The sequence below is a fragment of the Manacus candei genome, unplaced genomic scaffold, assembly GCF_025592945.1.
Source record: "Manacus candei isolate 608988 ecotype Guabito, Panama unplaced genomic scaffold, ASM2559294v1 h1tg000003l, whole genome shotgun sequence".
Lineage (NCBI taxonomy): Eukaryota > Metazoa > Chordata > Aves > Passeriformes > Pipridae > Manacus > Manacus candei.
The window spans coordinates 6,739,325-6,757,867 of NW_026138051.1; the positions used below are offsets into that span (position 1 = coordinate 6,739,325).

An 18,543-nucleotide genomic window follows, 5' to 3' on the forward strand; every position below is an offset into this window, starting at 1 on the left:
AGTCAAAACCCAACAATTAAGTAAGTTGCATATGCCTATATATTAAGTTTTAAGATAACCTGGGTTATATTTAGTTCACACAAACAAATTAACAAAATATAGCAGCATACAACCTATGAAAAGCTTAAGAAATTTATTAGATGCACAGATAAAGTGCTGTAACAGAGAAACTTGTGTAAATCTTTTTAAAAATAAATAAGGTACAGTTAAACCACCTTTGACTTACTTAAGCTCCAAAGAAAAGTCAGCCTAAGTTTTAATGATTGAATTTTAAGGTCAAAGTGAAATATATCATAACTATAACAGTGGTTGTGATCTGTATCAACTATTTGAGTCTCCTGTTCCTCTTGAGGTTTCCCAGGAACAGGAAGGCTATTGCAAAACGTATACGTTAGACATAGTTCCTTTCACAGAAACATTTTTGTAATAAAGTGTGGTTGCTCAAATACATGTTAAAATATTTAACAAGGAAACGATTTTTTCCTGATCCAGTCGATCTTTTAAACAAGACAATGCATTTTTTCTATGATGCAGCCCATGGGAGGGAACAGAAGTAAACATCCTCCTTAACTGAAGACTGTTTTGCTTTAAGAACTAAACTATTGCATTATAAGAGAGCAAGAAATACCCATTTTGTGTTATCCCTTTCTCCAAACATACAGCCCATTGTCAGACACATTTTTGCCTTAATGTCAGAGGTCCATTTGTCTTCAGGAAAGACACACATTAAAAACAGGTTCCCTTTCAGGGTCTTATAATAAAATCTTTCACTGCCTTTCCCTCTGGGGAAGCTGTTTGACAGAAGGAACTGTCACTGTTGGAGTTTTGGATGCTACCAGGTGTTTGTGCTCTGTTATCCATGATTTCAGGCACTTTGGGGCTAACATGGCTGTGTGATTTAAGTCAATGCAGTAATATTAGCAATATGTTCAATACTCAGAAGGGTCACCACAGTTTCCTTCATACGCTCAGGATTTCAAATTCTTCTTCCAATTCAAACAGCTTGTCTGTAGATTCAATGAGTTCTGGAAAAAAAATTAAACAATTTAGAATCTAAAGACATGCCTGACTTTGTTTACTTAAAAGAAAACCAAAACACCCCCCACCACCATTTTTCTGGAACGTGGCTTTTGAAATATTTTGTAAGATTTAAAAATACATTGTGCTAGGACTTGTAAATTGTATGTGGCCTGTTTGGATAACTGATACTCTGTAAGAAGACATGTAGTGATTGCTTGATCCTCAGGAAAGCCCAGTTATTCCACCTGTGATGATTCTCCTGTTTGCTAGGGAGAACCACTGTGCTGCCCAGCAGCACTTTCAGCTGGTACCACACCTGCTCCTGTGGTTGTCACTTCTGGCTTGGTTGGAGGTATGAAAGGAGGCCAGTGTGGTGGGTGCTTCTGGACCAGCTCAAACATCCGTAGACTCTGCTGCTTTAGAATCTCCTGAGGACAGAATACAAAACAAAAAGTGTCTTGCTTAATTAGAAACATTTTTAATTATGTATGTCTATGCAATAACAAAGGCTGTATGCAGACAGGCAGTGAATACCTGTTATTTCAGGTACCTGCCACTATGAATCACTGCTTCACAGATCTCTTTTCCTACTTGGAAATACACCTGAAAGATGGATCTCTTAAACTGTCCTACAAATTATCAATGTGTTATTATAAGCTTTGATATCCTTACACCTATAATTTTGTTTACATGGAGCAGACACCAAGAATATGGTATTTTCTGCCTTTTATATGAAAATTACTTGCATGGACCTCTCTGTGTTCAAGTTTTCTGTTGATCAATGAGGACAAAAGACAGATCCATTATCTCAAAAAAATACCCAACAGATTCTGAAAGATAGGTTTTAGTCAGAAGAAACAAGTTATTATTGAAGCCAAATTTCAATCCTATCAGGTAAGCTACATCATATCCTCTATTCAGTTATTTATAAGCTGCTTTCCTTAGCCTTTTTTTTTTTTAGAAATGCCTTTAGAAGTTGGTGTTACTTCACATTCATATTTCTGTAGCTTAATATCCCAACTGCTTGCAGAAATATCCTAAAGTCCTTTTCCTGTGGCAGCAAGCACCTTCTTTGTATCCCACAGTTCAGCAGGAGAGATTCTGCACTGAGAGAATCAGATCTTTTGTGGTACCAGGGACCAACAGTCAGAATTAGTACACATATTATTATGTCAAAAAATAAATAAGGATCAGGAAGCAAACAAACAAATAAATTGCTACAACGTGGCAGTTTAAAATGTATTTCTCAGTAAATGACTAAGTATCAGCCAGTAACACAGTACTGCTAAAAAAAGCCAAACTCTGTAAGGGTATACATGGACTTGTTTTCCCAGTGCCAGGGCTCAGGGCTGCAAAATGCTGAACAAGCTCCATGAGCAACTCAGCAGTGTCATCTTACCCTGATCCTTAGTGCAGCCTTTGCTGGTGCTTGTTTGATTTGCAGGCAGGGAATTTCTACTTCAAAAAAAGAACAGTAAACATGGTTTCATACAGAGCAAATAAAGATAGTAGCATTACCTTTTGTACAAGACTACACCAGTTATCAAAATCACATTCTTCTTTGCAAAAGAAGCCCTAGGGAAAGAATACACATAGTAGTGTTAAGGAATTACAATATGTCAATGAGTGAAGGATGCTGTGGTGACTATGTATTGGTTGTATCTCAAGTGACAATCACCCCTAACCCAACCAAAGGATGTTGGCATGTGGTCAGATTGAATTTCTTCACCTACTACAGTACTCTTGTTACCTATACTGGATATAGAATTACTACAAGTAATTCTATTTAAAGATTTGTAAATTATATAAAACAAATTAAGCTCAGGTAAGTATCTTCTCCAGAGCAAGCATGGATACATGCAATAAAATAAGGAAACTTGATTCAGTTCCTTGCTTTCACCTTCAAAATACTTCTAGAAAAGGTAATGGCTGCTCAGGAAAGAAAATTAATTGTCTCCCCAGGATCCACAAGTGAATTCCCTGCTTGACCTAAAATTCACGTATCCTATGCAGTTACTATATAAACCACCAGGTGTTAAATTTTAGTTTGTAGCAGACTGCTCTGTGAGCTTGGCTGTGATCAAGAAAACATGTTAGTGCCCTTACCAATACACAGAGGTACTGCTTTGAATAAAGTACACACATCTACTATTTCCTAACACCTACTAAAGCTACTGAAGGGTCCAAATTCATGATCTTCATTCTGTGTGGGGCTTGCTGGCAGTGGAAGCTTTCATCATCAACTGTGCCATTTTCTTCTGAATCTACAAAACTCTGAGTGGTGTGAGGGTCCAAGTAGATCAGCTCATTGCCTGCAGGGGTAAAATCCATATGGTGAGAATAAGCAAGAGGCTTTCATAAGCACTTATTCCATCCACACTTGTAAAACACAAATTGGATTATCAGCACAGTCCATATCTTGACTTTCTAGCTAGAGAGTCTTTAAAAGAATTGGAAAGTTAGGCACAACAGCTTCCCACAGGGCAGTTAACATACCTTCCTACTGTTACCTGTTAGGGTAGATGTTTTGGATGGTTTGTTGTACCTTTGTCTCATACTTTAGCTGTGTGAGGTCCAGATTTTTTAAAAATCTCAACTGCTGTAATCCCTAACATTCCACAGATCAAGAGGTACAGGATGACCACAAATGCAATCTGTAATCCCGTTAGGCATTCACTCAGAAATTGGAACAAATAAGTCTGACTAAAACAGCTCAGGTTTTACAAAAGGAGGAACAAAATATCCGAAAAGTTATGGATCAAACGAGGGTGAAATCTGAAAGACCAAATCTAGTATCAACTATTGCATTAATTAATAAAGGAAGGCATGGAAGAAGGTGAAAGAGATACTGCTATGAGAAAGTAAATTATGAAAACTCTGAAGCAAAAGACTAAAACAAACCATCCTTCATTAGAAAGTATTAATCATTAGGAAATATTCAGTACTCCAGCAGCAGTGACACTTGACACTTGTTGAATGTTATGTCTTGTTCCTGCTTATATCATTCCTTATTTTACATCAAGCTCTGTTCCTATAAGGATGGTATGATACTGTTCCTGAAGTTTCCAGCATATGTTTCTTCATTTCCATTCTCATACTCAAACTGCTTCCCCTTCCCAAGGAAAACCCTTTCTCTTTCTCATCTCATATCACATGGATATTCAGAGTAAGTTTCTTTCTTCCTTACCTAAAAATCCTATAAAATAATAGGCGTTATTGGGTTTCCCTCCTAATGCTCCCAAAGACTGTGGCATCTTAAAGCATTCCTAGGAGTTCAAAGAGAGAAAAATGAAATTGAAGTTGATTTGTTTATTGATATATCAGATACCTGAACTTATTTCACAATAACAAACAATCACTGAAGAAACCCCTTACTTTAAACGCATCAATGTACACTGGATTTATGTGATTTATCCCTAGGCGGAGAGGTATAATGAGCAGGAGGGGCTTCCAGCCTGTGCAGAATCCTGCTGTGTTCTTGTTTCGGCCAAGAGCACTCCTGTGCAAATGTGCACTGCTGTGGGCAACGCTGCTGCTCTGGGGAGGGGACCAGCACATCTTCTCTGGGGAATGGAAACAGAGATCAGTGAATGCACAGAGCAACACAGAGCACGTCTTCCACTCCATCGTGGATTGAGCTACTTTTCCAGACAGCTCTATAGAGCTTCTGTTTTAAGGCAAAAGGAGCAGGGCATGGAAATTGTTAACTCTCTAGTAGAAGTAATTCTGGCAGACAGAGTATGTGCTTGCACATCAGTGAGACACGAGATAAGTGGCAGGGGGATGAAAATTTAGGACAGAAGTTACGTTTACTACTAGCAGTATTAATGCTGTCAAGCTTCGCCTGGGAATTGATATGGCAGAGATGAAGCACTAGAAATTCTTCAGGGAACTCTTCGCTTCCAGTGATGCAGACATAAAATAACCAGGAGTAGGGACAAAAGTAGAACCAGGCTGTGGCTAAATACTGCTTGTAAACCCACCTTCCTTACATCTGAAAATCAGCCCTGTGTTTCTCTAGGATCTGACCCTGGTTTCTCTTTTGCCCAACAGAAGCAAATCTTTGGCAAACTCTGTATTAAAAGCAGTTCTCTGTATTTCTACATACTGCAACTTCATTCCATGGCTGGGGTGGGAGTTTAGATAGCACAGACCAAACTCCACTTTTTCCTCAACTGCATGGTATGTAAGTTGGCCACAAAAAGGCCTCGTCATTTTGTGCTGACTTCAGTTTTGGAAACCCAAAACCTGAATTTGTATTTCTTGTATTGCTTTTCTTACCCTGGGAACAAGTAGGGATGGCCCCAAGTATTTTGTTCATATTTAGATACATTCAGGAGAGTGGAGTCAAATCAAAAACTGTAACCAAAGAAACAATCACAGAATGATTTAGGCTGGAAAAGACCTTTAAGATCATCAAGTACAACTGTTACCCTACTGCTGCCAGAATGTAGTTTCCCCAAACAATTAAATTTGCCATGAATTTGAGCTACTTTTTATTATTTGCTGAGACATTAAAGTAGTTCTAAAAAAACTTTTGTTTCACTTACTGATGTCTTCAATGACCACTGTATTGTCCATAGAGACATAAACTGCTAATGAATTCCATTCATCAAATAAAGCAAGCTTCCTAGAAAACATGAAATTAATACTTAACACAAGTTAATTAGGACCATGGGGGTAGCTTTTAATTCAGGATAGTTAAATGGTTCTTGAGTAAAAAAATTGTTTCTTTGGAAAAACATTTTTTTTAAATTTCCATGTAATAAAAAGATAACTTTAATATTTAATATATTTAGAAAAAATAAATACAGAGTGGTTCCAGGAAAAGCACATACACTGTACTGTGTGAAAGCTGTTTTGTCCTTTAGCCAAATGCAGTGATAGTAACAGCTCAACCACATAATTAGATTTATTACTTTTTATTGCATTTAACAGCCTCCACAGTGGGATCCTGCCCACAGTGCCTGGCATTGTCTAGAGAAGGAAAAAGTTCCTGTGCCAGTTTTTCACATAACTTTGTGCTTAAGTGCTTACTTCCACTAAATTCAGTGGAACTATTTCTGGGCATGTGCAGAGAGCAGACTCAGGGTGTTAAAAGCCAGAGCAGCTAAAAGTTTTTGGCACCCTCAAGTTAGGAGGGGGCATTAGAGCCCTTCAACAAGTTTCTGTCCACTTGTGTGACATCCAAAAGTCTGGGGAAGGGACCTATGCCTTTAGGCTGCACAGGCAGTCAGCTACCTAAAATAAGCCAGAAAAACCAGTATGTAAGTGCTCAGCCATGGAGAATTTGTAAGGGAAAGGAACTGGAGGCCAGGGCATCCTTTAGCTCCTCTCTCTCTCCAGACTGTGTGTCTGTCCCAGAGCTGCAGCAAACTGCACCCAGGACCTGCAGTCTAGCCTTCACTTGAGATTTGGCACCTCCACCAATCCCTCAGGAATGGAGCAAAGTCAACTCTCTAAGTGTGGCTTCTAGACTAGGAGGAGCTTCCATGTTTTACACAGCAGCCTCAGGCAGCACTGCAGCTCAGACAGCAGGGAACTGCAGTTCAGTTCCTCCCTGGCCTGGATGGCTTCACTCAGATCCTTCCCAGCACCACTCTAATCTAATCAGGTGGCACTCCTGACCTGTCAGAGCTGGGCCACTGTGTGGCAAGGAGTGCATATTCCTTGCTGGAGCTTACCAAGGTTAGGGCATGTTGACAGCATAGCCAGAGAGCCCTTTCTGCAGGTATATATACATATATATATATATATATATATATATATATATATACACACAGCTCTTGGTATATTAAAATTTAGAACTCACCCAGTCCTGACTCACTACTTGCCCGCTGGGCTACACCATGCACTGTGCTGGCAAACACATGGCACAGACATTCCTGATTCTGAGAGAGAGGGAGGGAGGGAGGGAGCTCATCCTTTGGCACTGCCCTGGGGCCTCAGTGTGGTCTGAGCTCAGCTGCCCTGAGGGAACGTTCCCAGTGAGCTATGGAGACGTGACTTACTTGAGTACTTGAGCAACTGTGTTTGGTCCAAACCATTCTCCGATGGACTTCCCCTCTCCAACACCCATCTGCGCTGTTTTTGTGAGGGAAAACACACACAAAGAAAACACACACCACAGAGAAGCTGGTCACAGTGTATGTTAAATAGCATGGCCTACTTCTGACATGCATTCTAGAGCAACTGCAAACTGTATTTAGCAACAACAATTATTTTCTCAATCTATGCTCTTTTCAAATCTTAATGACTCCTAGTTCCCTTACTAAAAGTTCCTAAATTGTAACAAGAATTACAAATATGTCCTTAATTACAAATTACAGCACTAAGCTTTGTGACTGTCTGTTTTAAAACTATCAACTCTGCTACCCAAAACTTGAATACTTTACCAAGAGCTAGATTCTAGCATACAGCCTTATTTAGGTCTTAGTGAATAACATTTCTGAATTATTACACTTTCTACCCACTTGCATGCATTTTAATTTATGTATTAACATACACACTGTCTTCACAGTCACCTTTTAAAATTTTTTAATTAACTTATTGCAAAGGAGAAAGTTTCAACACAGTAGGAATTTCAGTGGACAAAAAAAAGTTGGTGTGTGTTCTTACCCATTTGGTGGATGGAATAACAGCAATCTTTTCTATCTAGAAAGCACCGTAAGATTCTATGATATTCTTCTGGTTGTTTTTTGTGTTTTTCCCATTGCCAATCTTACAGGAAAAAAAAAGTTATACAGATTAAAAAAATAATGTTTCCATCATACTGATCAAATTTCTAGATGGTAGAAAGTCATACACTGAGATGTTAAGAGACTAATGTACAATCCATCTCTAATATTTAATTTTATTTAGAGATCCTAGAAGTTACAGCTTGTCATTTCTTATCAAGCTGTCCTTTATCATCACAGGCTAGATTGTGATAGCTGGGAAACTAAAATAAAAATGTCAACTGCAAGTATATCCCGAGTGATCACTGCTGAGAATTGATGGCTATTGCTCTATGAGAGCTTTCAAGACTGTTTGGAACTACCTGCTTTGCTGGGACCTTGTTAGATTTGTAAGCATTTGAAGGACAGTAAGATCCATAAAGCAAAGTCCAAACACAATGCTGGCCCTCTCCCACAGCAAAACCAAACCATGGCTTTGCCATGTAAGCTTCTGCTTCTAATGTGAGGTGGTTACCTCACACTTACTGACAGAGAAGCACATCATAGGGCTGATGCTACAAAGCAGATACATACTGCAAATTCTAGTTTTTCTCAGGTGATTTGTTTGCAGGGAATAACAGGGTCTGCTGTGGGGTTTGGACTCAGGCTGGTGATGGGTCAGTGGTTTGTGAAGTACTCTGTGAGGTGTCTATCACTATGTCACTACTCACACAGTCACTGTGTGCCAACATTTGGGGGCTATGTAAGCAATGAGGAGAGGGGAAGAACTCAGACACGTGGTGGCAAGTTTTCCCATGGCTTCAACTTGGATATTCCTCAAAAAGATTTATAAAATAACAACAGTGGGATTCCCTCTTTGTCCTCCCTCCATTTCTATTTTTCTGCTTAAGGCTGGCATGATTTTAACCTGTTAAGACAAGAATAGTTCACTTGTAACTTCTATCAGGGCATCAAGGAAAGTTTCCCTAAGGAATTTAGGTTTTATGCTTTTATGGAAAACTACAGAAGGATCAAACAGTCTCCAAGCAACACAAAAGTTCCCTCAGCAACAGTACTCACCCCTTCCTAAATGCCTGCAGATCAGTGCCTGGGCCAGCATCATCTGCCCACAGCGCAGCATACATCCCCAGCCTGCGTCAGACGAGGGACCGGTGCCTCCTGAAAACAAAGTTCATCACAACCAGCGTGGGCTTTACACTGAGTGCAGCCACTGAGAAAACTTCAGGTTAAATCTCTAACAACTGTACTGCAGGCTAAAGGCACTGAGCAGGCTCTTTTCTTTCTACAGTGCTGCTGTAATTTTACTGCTTGCCCTATAAACGTGAAGACCTGATTATACACAGGTAGAGGCAAACAGGGTTTTTAATAGCTTTAAATCTTCTGTTTGCATAAACAGTTAAAATTATGATGAAAATGTTCCAATACTGTAAAAATAATTTTAGACTCCCTAACATGATCACTAATCCTGCTAATCCACAAGCAGGCAGCTGGACTGCTGCATACTCACCAATAGGGGAAAACTTTCTTCTATACGTAAACCAGAGACGAGCACTTATATCCAACAATAGCTTAGATTTGTCTGGAACAATTTTAAGAGGAAAGAAATTATTAAAACAGACTTTTAATACTGAAAAATTCCAATTTTCTCTGTACAGGCAATATATGAAGTGTGTGGAAGGCTCTTGTTAGCTTTTACATACAAGACCCTTAATACTTAAAATATTTTTAGCAGTTGAAACACAGGGAGCTTTTGTAGACTGCTAATTAAAATTAACTTATTAAGGATGAAATAATTATTAGCCAATGAAGTTTTACATGGGGTTTGGAATGATTATGCCCAGCCTGAATGAAACAGCTCTGAAGAACTACGTCCTCAGGAAAGAACTGGTAAAGCAAGTTAAAAAAGGTGAATAACTCCCACATGCAAACCATCACGGAATTGTGCTCTACCTCCAAACCCAATACAAAGTCATTTTAAGAACAGGCTAATAACATTAAATTTAATTAAATATCTTTTGTTTGTTTGTTTAAACACACGCACTTGCAGACTTCTCCCAAAGGCTCTGAAGAATGATTAAGAATCTTATTTGCTCCCTTTCCCTGCGCTGTGGCTCAGCCTGGCTGGCCTCTCCAAAGGATCCCTCAGCTGATCCAGGCTGCAGGCAGCACCCTGGGCTGTCCTGAACACCAGGCCTGCATTGGTGGCCACTGCCTTTGACATGTAACACAGGATGCCCTTGTCTTCTCCCCGAGGAGCAAAGCTCATTTCTGAATCCTTATTTTTATATAAATACATAGCTCTGCCATAACTTTTAGGTCTTTACTCTCACCAGAGTATGTGCAGTAGATTCGTTTGTTATTCTTTTGAAATATCCTTTTAGTGGCACGTAACAGGCTGCAGACAGCATCCCTCATGGGAAAATAATATTAGTGAGGCTGAACGTTTCCCAAAATTTGTTTATTTATCTGAGGCAGCTGATCTTGGGAAGTGACCAGGCTCACAACTGACAGCCCTTGCTGCAAGTGCAATCACTTTGCACAAATTACAGTTGGAAGCACACTGGCTTTGGTTCTGGTTTCTGTACAGGAGGAGTTCCACTGCTTACAGCTGATGCCTTGTTGATAAAAAGGAACAAACTTCTCTCATGAGACTTTTAGGGAACATCAGGAAATCTGGAGCTGCTGATGCTGCATGCGAATCTATGAATGCTCTACAGAAGTAATAGATAATTTAATTCCACAGATACCTGTGTTTAGGTGGTGTTGCCTTCCTAGAATCCACACTGGCTCATCAGTTTCTGGAAATTCTTCTAAGTAGTCTGACAAAATAGTGATCTGGTTTTCATACCTAGATAAAACTGAACAGGAATACACAAAATTCAAACTCCATTTTATCCCTTTGTTCTTTTATACACACCTTGGAGCTCTCAGACTGAACTAGCTGCAGCAAGTCCTTGCAGCCTTTGGGGGTTCTGATCAGTACTGTCAGCTGCTTTTAGTTTTTTGCTTTAAAAGCTGTTCTGACACTGAAATATCCAATGCCTTGGCTGGTTTTTATTTTGATCCTTAGCGACTGCTGAGAGAACATCAGGACTAACACCTTGATTTAAGCAATCTGACTGAAGCCAGTGGCAGAAGTTCAGGATGACTGCAGCGAGGGTGAGATTTGATTCAAGATAATGAGGGAAGGAAAAAACCAATTTAGGCACTATGGCTTGATCTAAAACGTACGAAAAAAATACAAATCAGAGCGATTACAGCCTCGTGCTTAATGGGAAGCATGTGAAAAGTGTTAGCAAGACTGGGCTTTACTTTCTCAACTGGAGATTTGAAACACTTCAGGAGGAAGAAAAAAAAGATATATTAATGTTATTATTCAACATTAGATCTATCTAGTGTAAAATAACAAATAATAATTAATACTACTAAAAGAAGACAGTCCAACCATTTTCTAGATGATTAAAGCAGGGCTTTTTGGAAGAGTGAAACATGCCTTCAAGCGTAAAAATGAACGTAAACCCCTTTATTTTAGATAACAATCTTAGGAATATATTGATAGAAAAATTAAAAGTTGAAAGTGAAAGCAGACACAATTTTATTTTATTCTTAAAGTAAGTGCACGTATATCCACTATAAAGAACGAACAATCGGCCGTTAAGTATATAAAAAAAATATAAGAATTCATGTAAAAAATATACGTTCCAGCAATCCAAAGGGAGCTGCACCACCCTCTGGCTGGAGCAGCGGGGCCAGCGCTGCCGAGCCCCACTGCCCCTTCCCCGCTGAACACCGCGACAGACCCGCTGGGGCTGCCAGCTGGGCAAAACAGCCCCTCGCCCTGGGCCCTGCCTGCCCCGGCAGAGAACCCACCGCTCGCTGCACTTGGAGGGCAAATCGCCTGTTTTGGGTCCAAACACCCAAGACACTCTCGCCCCTGGAAATCCGACAGGAGACACCTGCGACCCCTCGGCGGCCGCCGTGTGACAGCTCATACCCCACGGGAAAGCACCACTGGGGGGGCTTTGCCCTTCCCGGGGGCTCTTTTCCCCTCCCGGGGTCTCTTTTCCTCGCCCGGGGTGTCCTTTCTCTCTCCAGGCTCCCTCAGCCCTCAGAGCGCTCCCGGCCGACCCGCGGCGCCTCCTGGGGCCGGGCTGGCAGCTGAGCCGCCCCGCACCCGAGCCCCTCAGCCGAGCCCCTCAGCGCTGGCACCGGGAGAGGCCGCGGGACCCCCCGCTCCAGGCGAGCCCCTCACGGCGGATCGCACCCCCCCCCCCCGCCCCGTCCGTCCCTCAGCCCGCCGGCGCCTCCCGCCGCTGTGGCCCCCGGGGCACCGGCCCGACCCCTTGCCGCGGCCCCCAGGGCGCCGGCCCAGCCCGTCGCTACCGCCCCGCCGGCCGTGCCCGCGCCCCGCGCCCCTCACCGGCCTCCATCCTCCCGCTGTCACCATCCTCCTCCTCCTCTCCCCGACACGGAGGCACAACACGGCCACGCCGCGGGGCGCCCTGGGAGCTGCAGTCCCGCCGCCCGCCCGCAGCGCAACGCCCCCTGCCCGCGGGACTACAGCCCCCAGCAGCCTTCGCGGCACAGGGGCGGGCGGAGCAGGCGGGAGGTGCGATTGGCCGGGCTGGCCCTGGCGGCCTTCTGATTGGCGGGACGCGGCGAAGCCCCGCCCCTCGGCGGCGGGGCGGCGAGGCAGCATGGAGGGCGAGGTGTCGGACGTGCCGGTGTGTAACCTCGCCTTCGCGGGGCGCCTCGAGGAGCTGCGGGCGCTGCTGCTCCGCGACCGGGCACAGGCCACCCGCGCCGATCAGGTTAGCGGGCTGCGGGGCCCGGGCGGGCTGCGGGGGCGGCTGTCCGCGGGGCGGCTCCTGCCAGCCGCTCCCGATCCTTGCCTCGCTCACTCTCCTCCTCTCTCCTTCCCTCACGCTCTCCCGCAGGATCACCGCACCGCGCTGCACTGGGCCTGCTCGGCGGGACACACGGATGTCGCCGACCTCCTCCTCGGGCTCGGCGTGCCTGTGAACGATAAGGACGATGTGAGTGCGGCGGCCCTGCCCGGATCCCCCGCCCCGCCGTGCGGGGGCAGTGCGGGTGCGCGGGCTCTGCCGCGGCCCTTGGCTGTCGTGGCTTCAGCCTTCCTCCCTTCCCTCCTTTTCCCTCTCCTGGTGGCCCCAGCGCGGTGTCTGAGAGGCTTGGGAAAGCCCAGGCTGCTGTGTGTGCGCTGGGAAGGCAATGAAATACTTCGGTGTTCATGTGGAAATGGGCGTAGAGAGACTTGATGAGTCCTGCTTGTTATCAAGGAATTTTAGGAGGACTCTTCTTATGAATGAAGCTGCAAAACCAGCGGTGTTTGTCTGGGTAGTTTTGGGGATTTTCATGTTGCCTTTATCTCCGTGTGATCCTCTCAAATGTGTTGTGCCAAATCATGAGGTGCCATGCAGATTTCTCACGTTGGGGAAGGCATTATAGAGCAGGTGGCAGGTTCAGTCATTTCACAGTTGGAAAGGAGATGGTCTGCTCATGTTCTAGAGGAAGGGTTGAAATATTTGCATCTGTTACAAAGCATCCTAAATATCACCCTTAGAGAAAGAAATGTCTCATCAGTTTAGAGGGTAGGATATAGGAAAGATTAAAGAAACTTTTGTGCACCCTTTTCTTTTTTATTAAAAAAGCACTAGTGTGAATTCTGGAGGCACAAACTGTCCTGCAAAGGTACTGTGCATAACTGTGACTTCTATCATTTAACTGGCAGCATTTGTCAGGTACTGAGTGCAGGCAAGAACATGAGACTTGTCTCTCTGGTGATAATCAGTAATGTTCAGCTTTACAGTTATAAGAATATGTGCAGTGTGAGTAGCTAAATCTCATTTTGGGTTATGCATTGTCATGTTTTTTTGCCTGAAACTCATGTTTTGAATAATGTGGTTTTGTTCTCACCTCTGTAGGCTGGTTGGAGTCCCTTACACATTGCTGCTTCTGCAGGCCGGGATGAAATTGTGAAAGCCCTCATTGCCAAGGGTGCTCATGTCAATGCTGTCAATCAGAACGGCTGCACACCCCTGCACTATGCAGCCTCCAAAAATAAGCAGGAGGTATGTTTAGCCAGGCTACTGGCGGTGGTGGTGCTCTGGGAAGAAGGATTTTATTATGTTAACTTCACATCCTCCTCCCCTGCTCCTTTCTCTTACTACACACTCAGATTGCAATCATGCTTTTGGAGAACGGGGCAGATCCAGATGCAACAGATCACTTTGAATCCACCCCGTTGCACAGAGCAGCAGCCAAAGGGAACCTAAAAATGGTACAGATCCTTGTGCAGCACAATGCCACTGTGGATATGCGGGACTCTGAAGGGAATACTCCTCTGTAAGTAATTTTTTATTTTTATTTTGCTTAATACAGCATAATCTTTATGAAATGAAATGCCATTACTCCAATTTCTTTTTTTTTTTAATTTTTTTCTTGCCTCAAAATACTGCCTTGCTTCACATCCCCGTGCAATTAAAAAGTATTTGACAAAATCATACTTAGTATTTTGCCTAAGTGTGTCTGTACATGCATACTTTAATTTGTGTTACCACATCTACTTAAAGAGTGTAGAACACCTTTTGTAATAATTTGGAATACGTTTGGTTGCCACTAGAGGGTAGAGAGTGAGCTAATGACATCCAAGTCAGAGGAAACTGGTCTTGCAGGCTGGCCTACTCTGTCCTGCCAAGCAAGAACTCCTTTTACAACCTTTTCTTCACCTCTCTAAGGAAAATAAGTTGCAATTTCAATACAACCAGCCCCGTGTTCGATGTTACCTTAGAGATCAGTTTGAATCTGTAAGGATAAAACCTTAGCTGCTTTGAAGTTGGTGGCAAAACTCTGCCTTGTTTAGAGTGGAATCAAGAGTTTGCTGTGAATAAGATCAAGCAGTGTGTTTAAGCTGTACATAAACCCCTGAATGGCCCTGGAATGCACACGGTTATTCTCAGGAAAAAAAGTGCTTGCTGCATTTGCAGTGACTCCCTACTTCAGATTGTTTTTTAGCAATGGATGATTCCTTTATCACTTTTGATTCAAATGGAGGTTGCCACTGTCCATTTTCACTGTGGATTATGTTCTCCCTTGCTTTGCTGACTGCAGAGCCAAATCCTAATCCAAAGAACCGTCTTAACATTACAAGGACAACAGCAGGAGGAATGTTCTTGAGTTGCTTAATGACAACAGAGTAACTAGACAGCAAGCTTTGGAGTCACTGTAGGTAGTTGGTTGTGTGTGGTTTTGTTGTTCTAGGATGTATCTCCCCCCAGAATTCGCGCTGTCATTGTGACATGGCATAATTATTGCTCTTTATAAGCCTGGACTGTTTAACAGTGGCTGTGGGTTTCTTGTTCTCACTGCAGTCATTTAGCCTGCGATGAAGAGAGAGTGGAGGAGGCAAAGCTGCTGGTGTCTCATGGTGCAAGCATTCACATTGAGAATAAAGAAGAGCTGACCCCACTGAAAGTGGCAAAGGGTGGCCTGGGAGCCATACTTAAAAGGATGGTGGAGGGCTAGTGGGGGCTTCCCACTTGAGCCTCTTTCCTGTTGCACTTATATTTAAGACTGCAAACTTCAGAGTTTGATATTTCAACCAGGATGTTGTGTGTGGGTATCAGCATGGTAATAAAATGTTTTTATTGAAACTGTCCTTCAAGTGCAGTGCCAAAACAACTGTTTATACTTCCTGTTAATTGAATAGTTCACTGATTTTAAAGTATTTTTCAATATTTTGCAGTTTTCTTTCAGTTTACAGTACGATCTGTATAAATGTGGTCATTCTTTGTATGTCAGATCTTAGTTTAGAATTATTTCTTTCTAGCAACAGGACCAAAAATGCTTTACCAATTTAAAACCAATTTCATTTTGGAAGCTTGTCCTAGAGTCTTTTTTTTTCTTCCCTTAGCCTTTGTGATTTGTATGTGGGATTGTATTTAGATTTTGTGGGTACAAATTGTCTTTCTTCAGATGATTCTAAACTACACCTTATCTCCCTTTGTAGAATGCAGTTTGCTCAGTTGCTTGGATAAATGTATCCATTTTTGTTACTCTTGATCTATTCAAGTGAGATCTGAGTGTTTAAAGCTTTTTTTGTTGTAACTGGTTGTTCTTCTGTTTCTCTGAATCTTTAAATACATGTATTTGATGAAGTGCACTGGATTGCTTGCAGAATGCAGCAGCAGTTTCAGGGTTACCTCTGCAAATATAATGTTTTATAATGGATGGCTCTGGATAATTCTCTGGGATATACTTCAAATGTAATGTTTTTTCCTCTTGCTCCTTTTGTAGGTTCCTTTTTCTGTTCTCTTTGACTCCCATATGCAGCACTGACACTTGCAGTTTACCATCTTGTTTTATAACAGAAGCCTGGTTTTATCTCTACTTACTCATAGCAAATCTTGATATTAAGTTATTAGAAGGTAAAGCTAATGAGACAGAGTCTGAAAAGTGACCTGTTCTGATGTTGGTAAGATCACTTTTGGCACCAGTGGATAGATTTCCCCTTGAACAAATGATGCCGATAAAATTCTGTGAAATAAAGAACTTTCCTAAACAACAATCTTTGGTATCATAAAACTTTATTGAACCTGTATGTAACAAAACCAATGTTTTCTAAATAGCTTGTATGCTTGGGATGTGAACAGCAGATGAGACGAAACTCTGCCATCCATTCCACAGTGTGGGAATGCAACATGTTTGATCTTCAGCCTCAAGGAAAGGTTGAAATGCAAGCTGGCAGTTTCTACAGTTTGACTTATAGGGATTAAGGTAATGCAGTTTATTTTGATAAACAAGACAGAAACAACCATTGACTTTAAATGTATCTTAGAACACAAAATGCAGGTGAAATTTCACATTGAGAGCAGGAGGGATAACTTGCCTGTACAGTAAGCTCTGGCCATGCAGATCTTGATTGAAGGAGGAACGTGACTGAGTAAATGTTTCTTGGGTGTTGCACAGGCACTGCTGAAAATCTGATTTGAGAACAGCTGAAGTTAAGAGTTCTGTGTTCATCCTTGATCTCTGTGTAGCAAAAAACCCCTGCCACAGCTCTGTAGCTTTGTAAATACACTTCCCTAGGAGATGGTAGCTTGAATGTTGGCTGAGTATCTGGTTTCCATGTTAATGATCCCTACTCCCACAGGAGCAGATAAATGGGCCATGCAGCAAAGACTGTTGGAACATCTAAGGCAAATTCTGAAAAATGTTTCTGTATCCTGCGTGGCTCTGCAGGGTTTTAGAGTTACACACAGTGGATCAATACCTAATTTGCATTGTGCTTTGCCCAGAGCATCAGCAGAAAGCTAGGAACAGTGCCCCATCCTTTTTAATAAACTTTTACAGACTTTATAATGAGAACAAACATCTGCCAGAAGGCTTACAGAAACATCTCAATATGTTAAGAAACTCTGAATAAATGTTATTTTCCTTACCTTCCTGCTCCCCCCCAGCAACTTGTTTTGTTTCTTATTTTTGCCTTTTTATTTTTAATGCTATCTATTACACACTGATGGGTAGAAGTACGAGAGGAATCATTAGTCAAGAACTTGTGTTGAATTGTTCTTTTGTTTTATTTAAAAACATTAACAAAACTTGAGCAGTTTCTACTTTTTGAACACATATAAAACCTGTGACGTTCTAGGAAGGTTGTATTAGCTATAGAAGGTAATTACAACTTAACCCCCATAAGCTCCTATCTTACTGCAGCAAGTTGTGTAAGGCATACCTTCAGATAAATTTGTGTAGGTGAGATTAAGGAAAGATTGGAAAAAAATGTGGTAATGATCACATAACATAGTCCCCTTTTCAATCACAATAGTGCTGTTGCAGAGAGGTGGAAGTTGGAAAGGTGTTGCAGTAAGAAAAACGTGGCTAAGATGCATATATACAGAAGAACTAATACAGCTATAGTGGTAACATGAAGACAGTTGTTTATAGTTTCCCATGAAGGGTAAAAGAAAACTTAGGAATATCAGATAAGAAATTATTTTAAATTATTGCTGCTGTCAGCCAAGTCATGGGCTCCCTCAGACTAATAATTGATTTGAAACAAATAAGGGGAAACACCTTTGGTAAGAAATAGCACCCAAACAGGAGTAGGTATTCTCTCTCTTGCTGTTCCTGAGTGTGTTTAATGTCATCATTCTGCATGTTGACACAACTTTGGGTGTCAATATCAGACTTTCTCAGTAAGCTGCTCAACCCAGATTGAAGGACATGAGTTACGGATTTTGCTTGGCACAGTTGCCACAAAAGTCAACAAGAGCTGCCTGATTAAGGAGATCATGACTTAAGGTTTACCCTGGATATTTAGGGAAGAGAAGAATGTGAGGATCCACCAGTAAAATATGGCAATGTTGGTATTAGCAAGGGTTTGACCCTCACAGTCTGGCACAAGCAGTTTTTAGTTAAAATTGTATAAGAACACCATAAGTGTCCTTTTACTCTGGAATGAAGCTAAACACTACAACACACATAACAAAGATAAATATTTGAAAGCCAGAAAACTGTATTGGAAAGGACAATGAATACAGTTATGCTTGAAGATCCCAAATGATTCTTAACTAGGACTTCATGCTTTACATCTTCTTTAAATGTTGCCACGTTTTTTCTATTTTTTCCCCTCTTTTTTTTCCTTTTTTCTTCTTTTTTGGTTGTTTTTGGGTTTTGGGGGGTTTTTTTGGTGCTCACTGTTTTGATAAACATATTTAGAGCTGTAGGAACTGAACCTGAAAATGTTAGCTGAGAAATTTTAAAGATGAATGTTGCATATGTCTAATGTTTACAGGCTAGGAACAGTCAGCAAGGGATTTATGCA

At 41.9% G+C, this 18,543-nt stretch overlaps 2 protein-coding genes across 2 annotated transcripts; one reads left to right on the forward strand and one right to left on the reverse strand.

Annotated features, from left to right (window-relative positions):
- Positions 1 to 116: 116 nt before the first annotated feature.
- ATG4A (autophagy related 4A cysteine peptidase) lies at positions 117 to 12,237 on the reverse strand. The gene is made up of 13 exons (XM_051787508.1): positions 12,118 to 12,237; positions 10,445 to 10,555; positions 9,205 to 9,276; positions 8,757 to 8,855; positions 7,639 to 7,740; positions 7,032 to 7,104; positions 5,571 to 5,650; positions 4,396 to 4,583; positions 4,208 to 4,286; positions 3,187 to 3,332; positions 2,539 to 2,595; positions 1,337 to 1,448; positions 117 to 1,025 (listed from the first exon to the last, which is right to left on the reverse strand). The coding sequence occupies exons 1-13, from the start codon at positions 12,125 to 12,127 to the stop codon at positions 961 to 963; spliced, it is 1,194 nt and encodes a 397-aa protein (XP_051643468.1). The 5' UTR covers positions 12,128 to 12,237; the 3' UTR covers positions 117 to 960.
- A 132-nt stretch (positions 12,238 to 12,369) lies between these two features.
- On the forward strand, positions 12,370 to 16,284 carry PSMD10 (proteasome 26S subunit, non-ATPase 10). Its single transcript, XM_051785384.1, has 5 exons — positions 12,370 to 12,508; positions 12,635 to 12,733; positions 13,643 to 13,789; positions 13,897 to 14,063; positions 15,089 to 16,284. Exons 1-5 carry the CDS (start codon positions 12,395 to 12,397, stop codon positions 15,240 to 15,242), a joined length of 681 nt encoding a protein of 226 aa, XP_051641344.1. The 5' UTR covers positions 12,370 to 12,394; the 3' UTR covers positions 15,243 to 16,284.
- The last annotated feature ends 2,259 nt before the right edge of the window (positions 16,285 to 18,543 follow it).

Excerpts from the sequence above, each read along its gene's own strand:
- PSMD10 (XM_051785384.1), top strand. The coding sequence starts at position 12,395 with ATGGAGGGCGAGGTGTCGGACGTGCCGGTGTGTAACCTCGCCTTCGCG. Across the intron at positions 12,509-12,634 it reads AGGCCACCCGCGCCGATCAG|GATCACCGCACCGCGCTGCA; the intron begins GTTAGCGGGCTG and ends GCTCTCCCGCAG. Across the intron at positions 13,790-13,896 it reads CCTCCAAAAATAAGCAGGAG|ATTGCAATCATGCTTTTGGA; the intron begins GTATGTTTAGCC and ends CTACACACTCAG.
- ATG4A (XM_051787508.1), bottom strand. Across the intron at positions 5,651-7,031 it reads ACAGTTGCTCAAGTACTCAA|GAAGCTTGCTTTATTTGATG; the intron begins GTAAGTCACGTC and ends CATGTTTTCTAG. Across the intron at positions 4,584-5,570 it reads AGTGGTCATTGAAGACATCA|AGAAGATGTGCTGGTCCCCT; the intron begins GTAAGTGAAACA and ends TCCATTCCCCAG.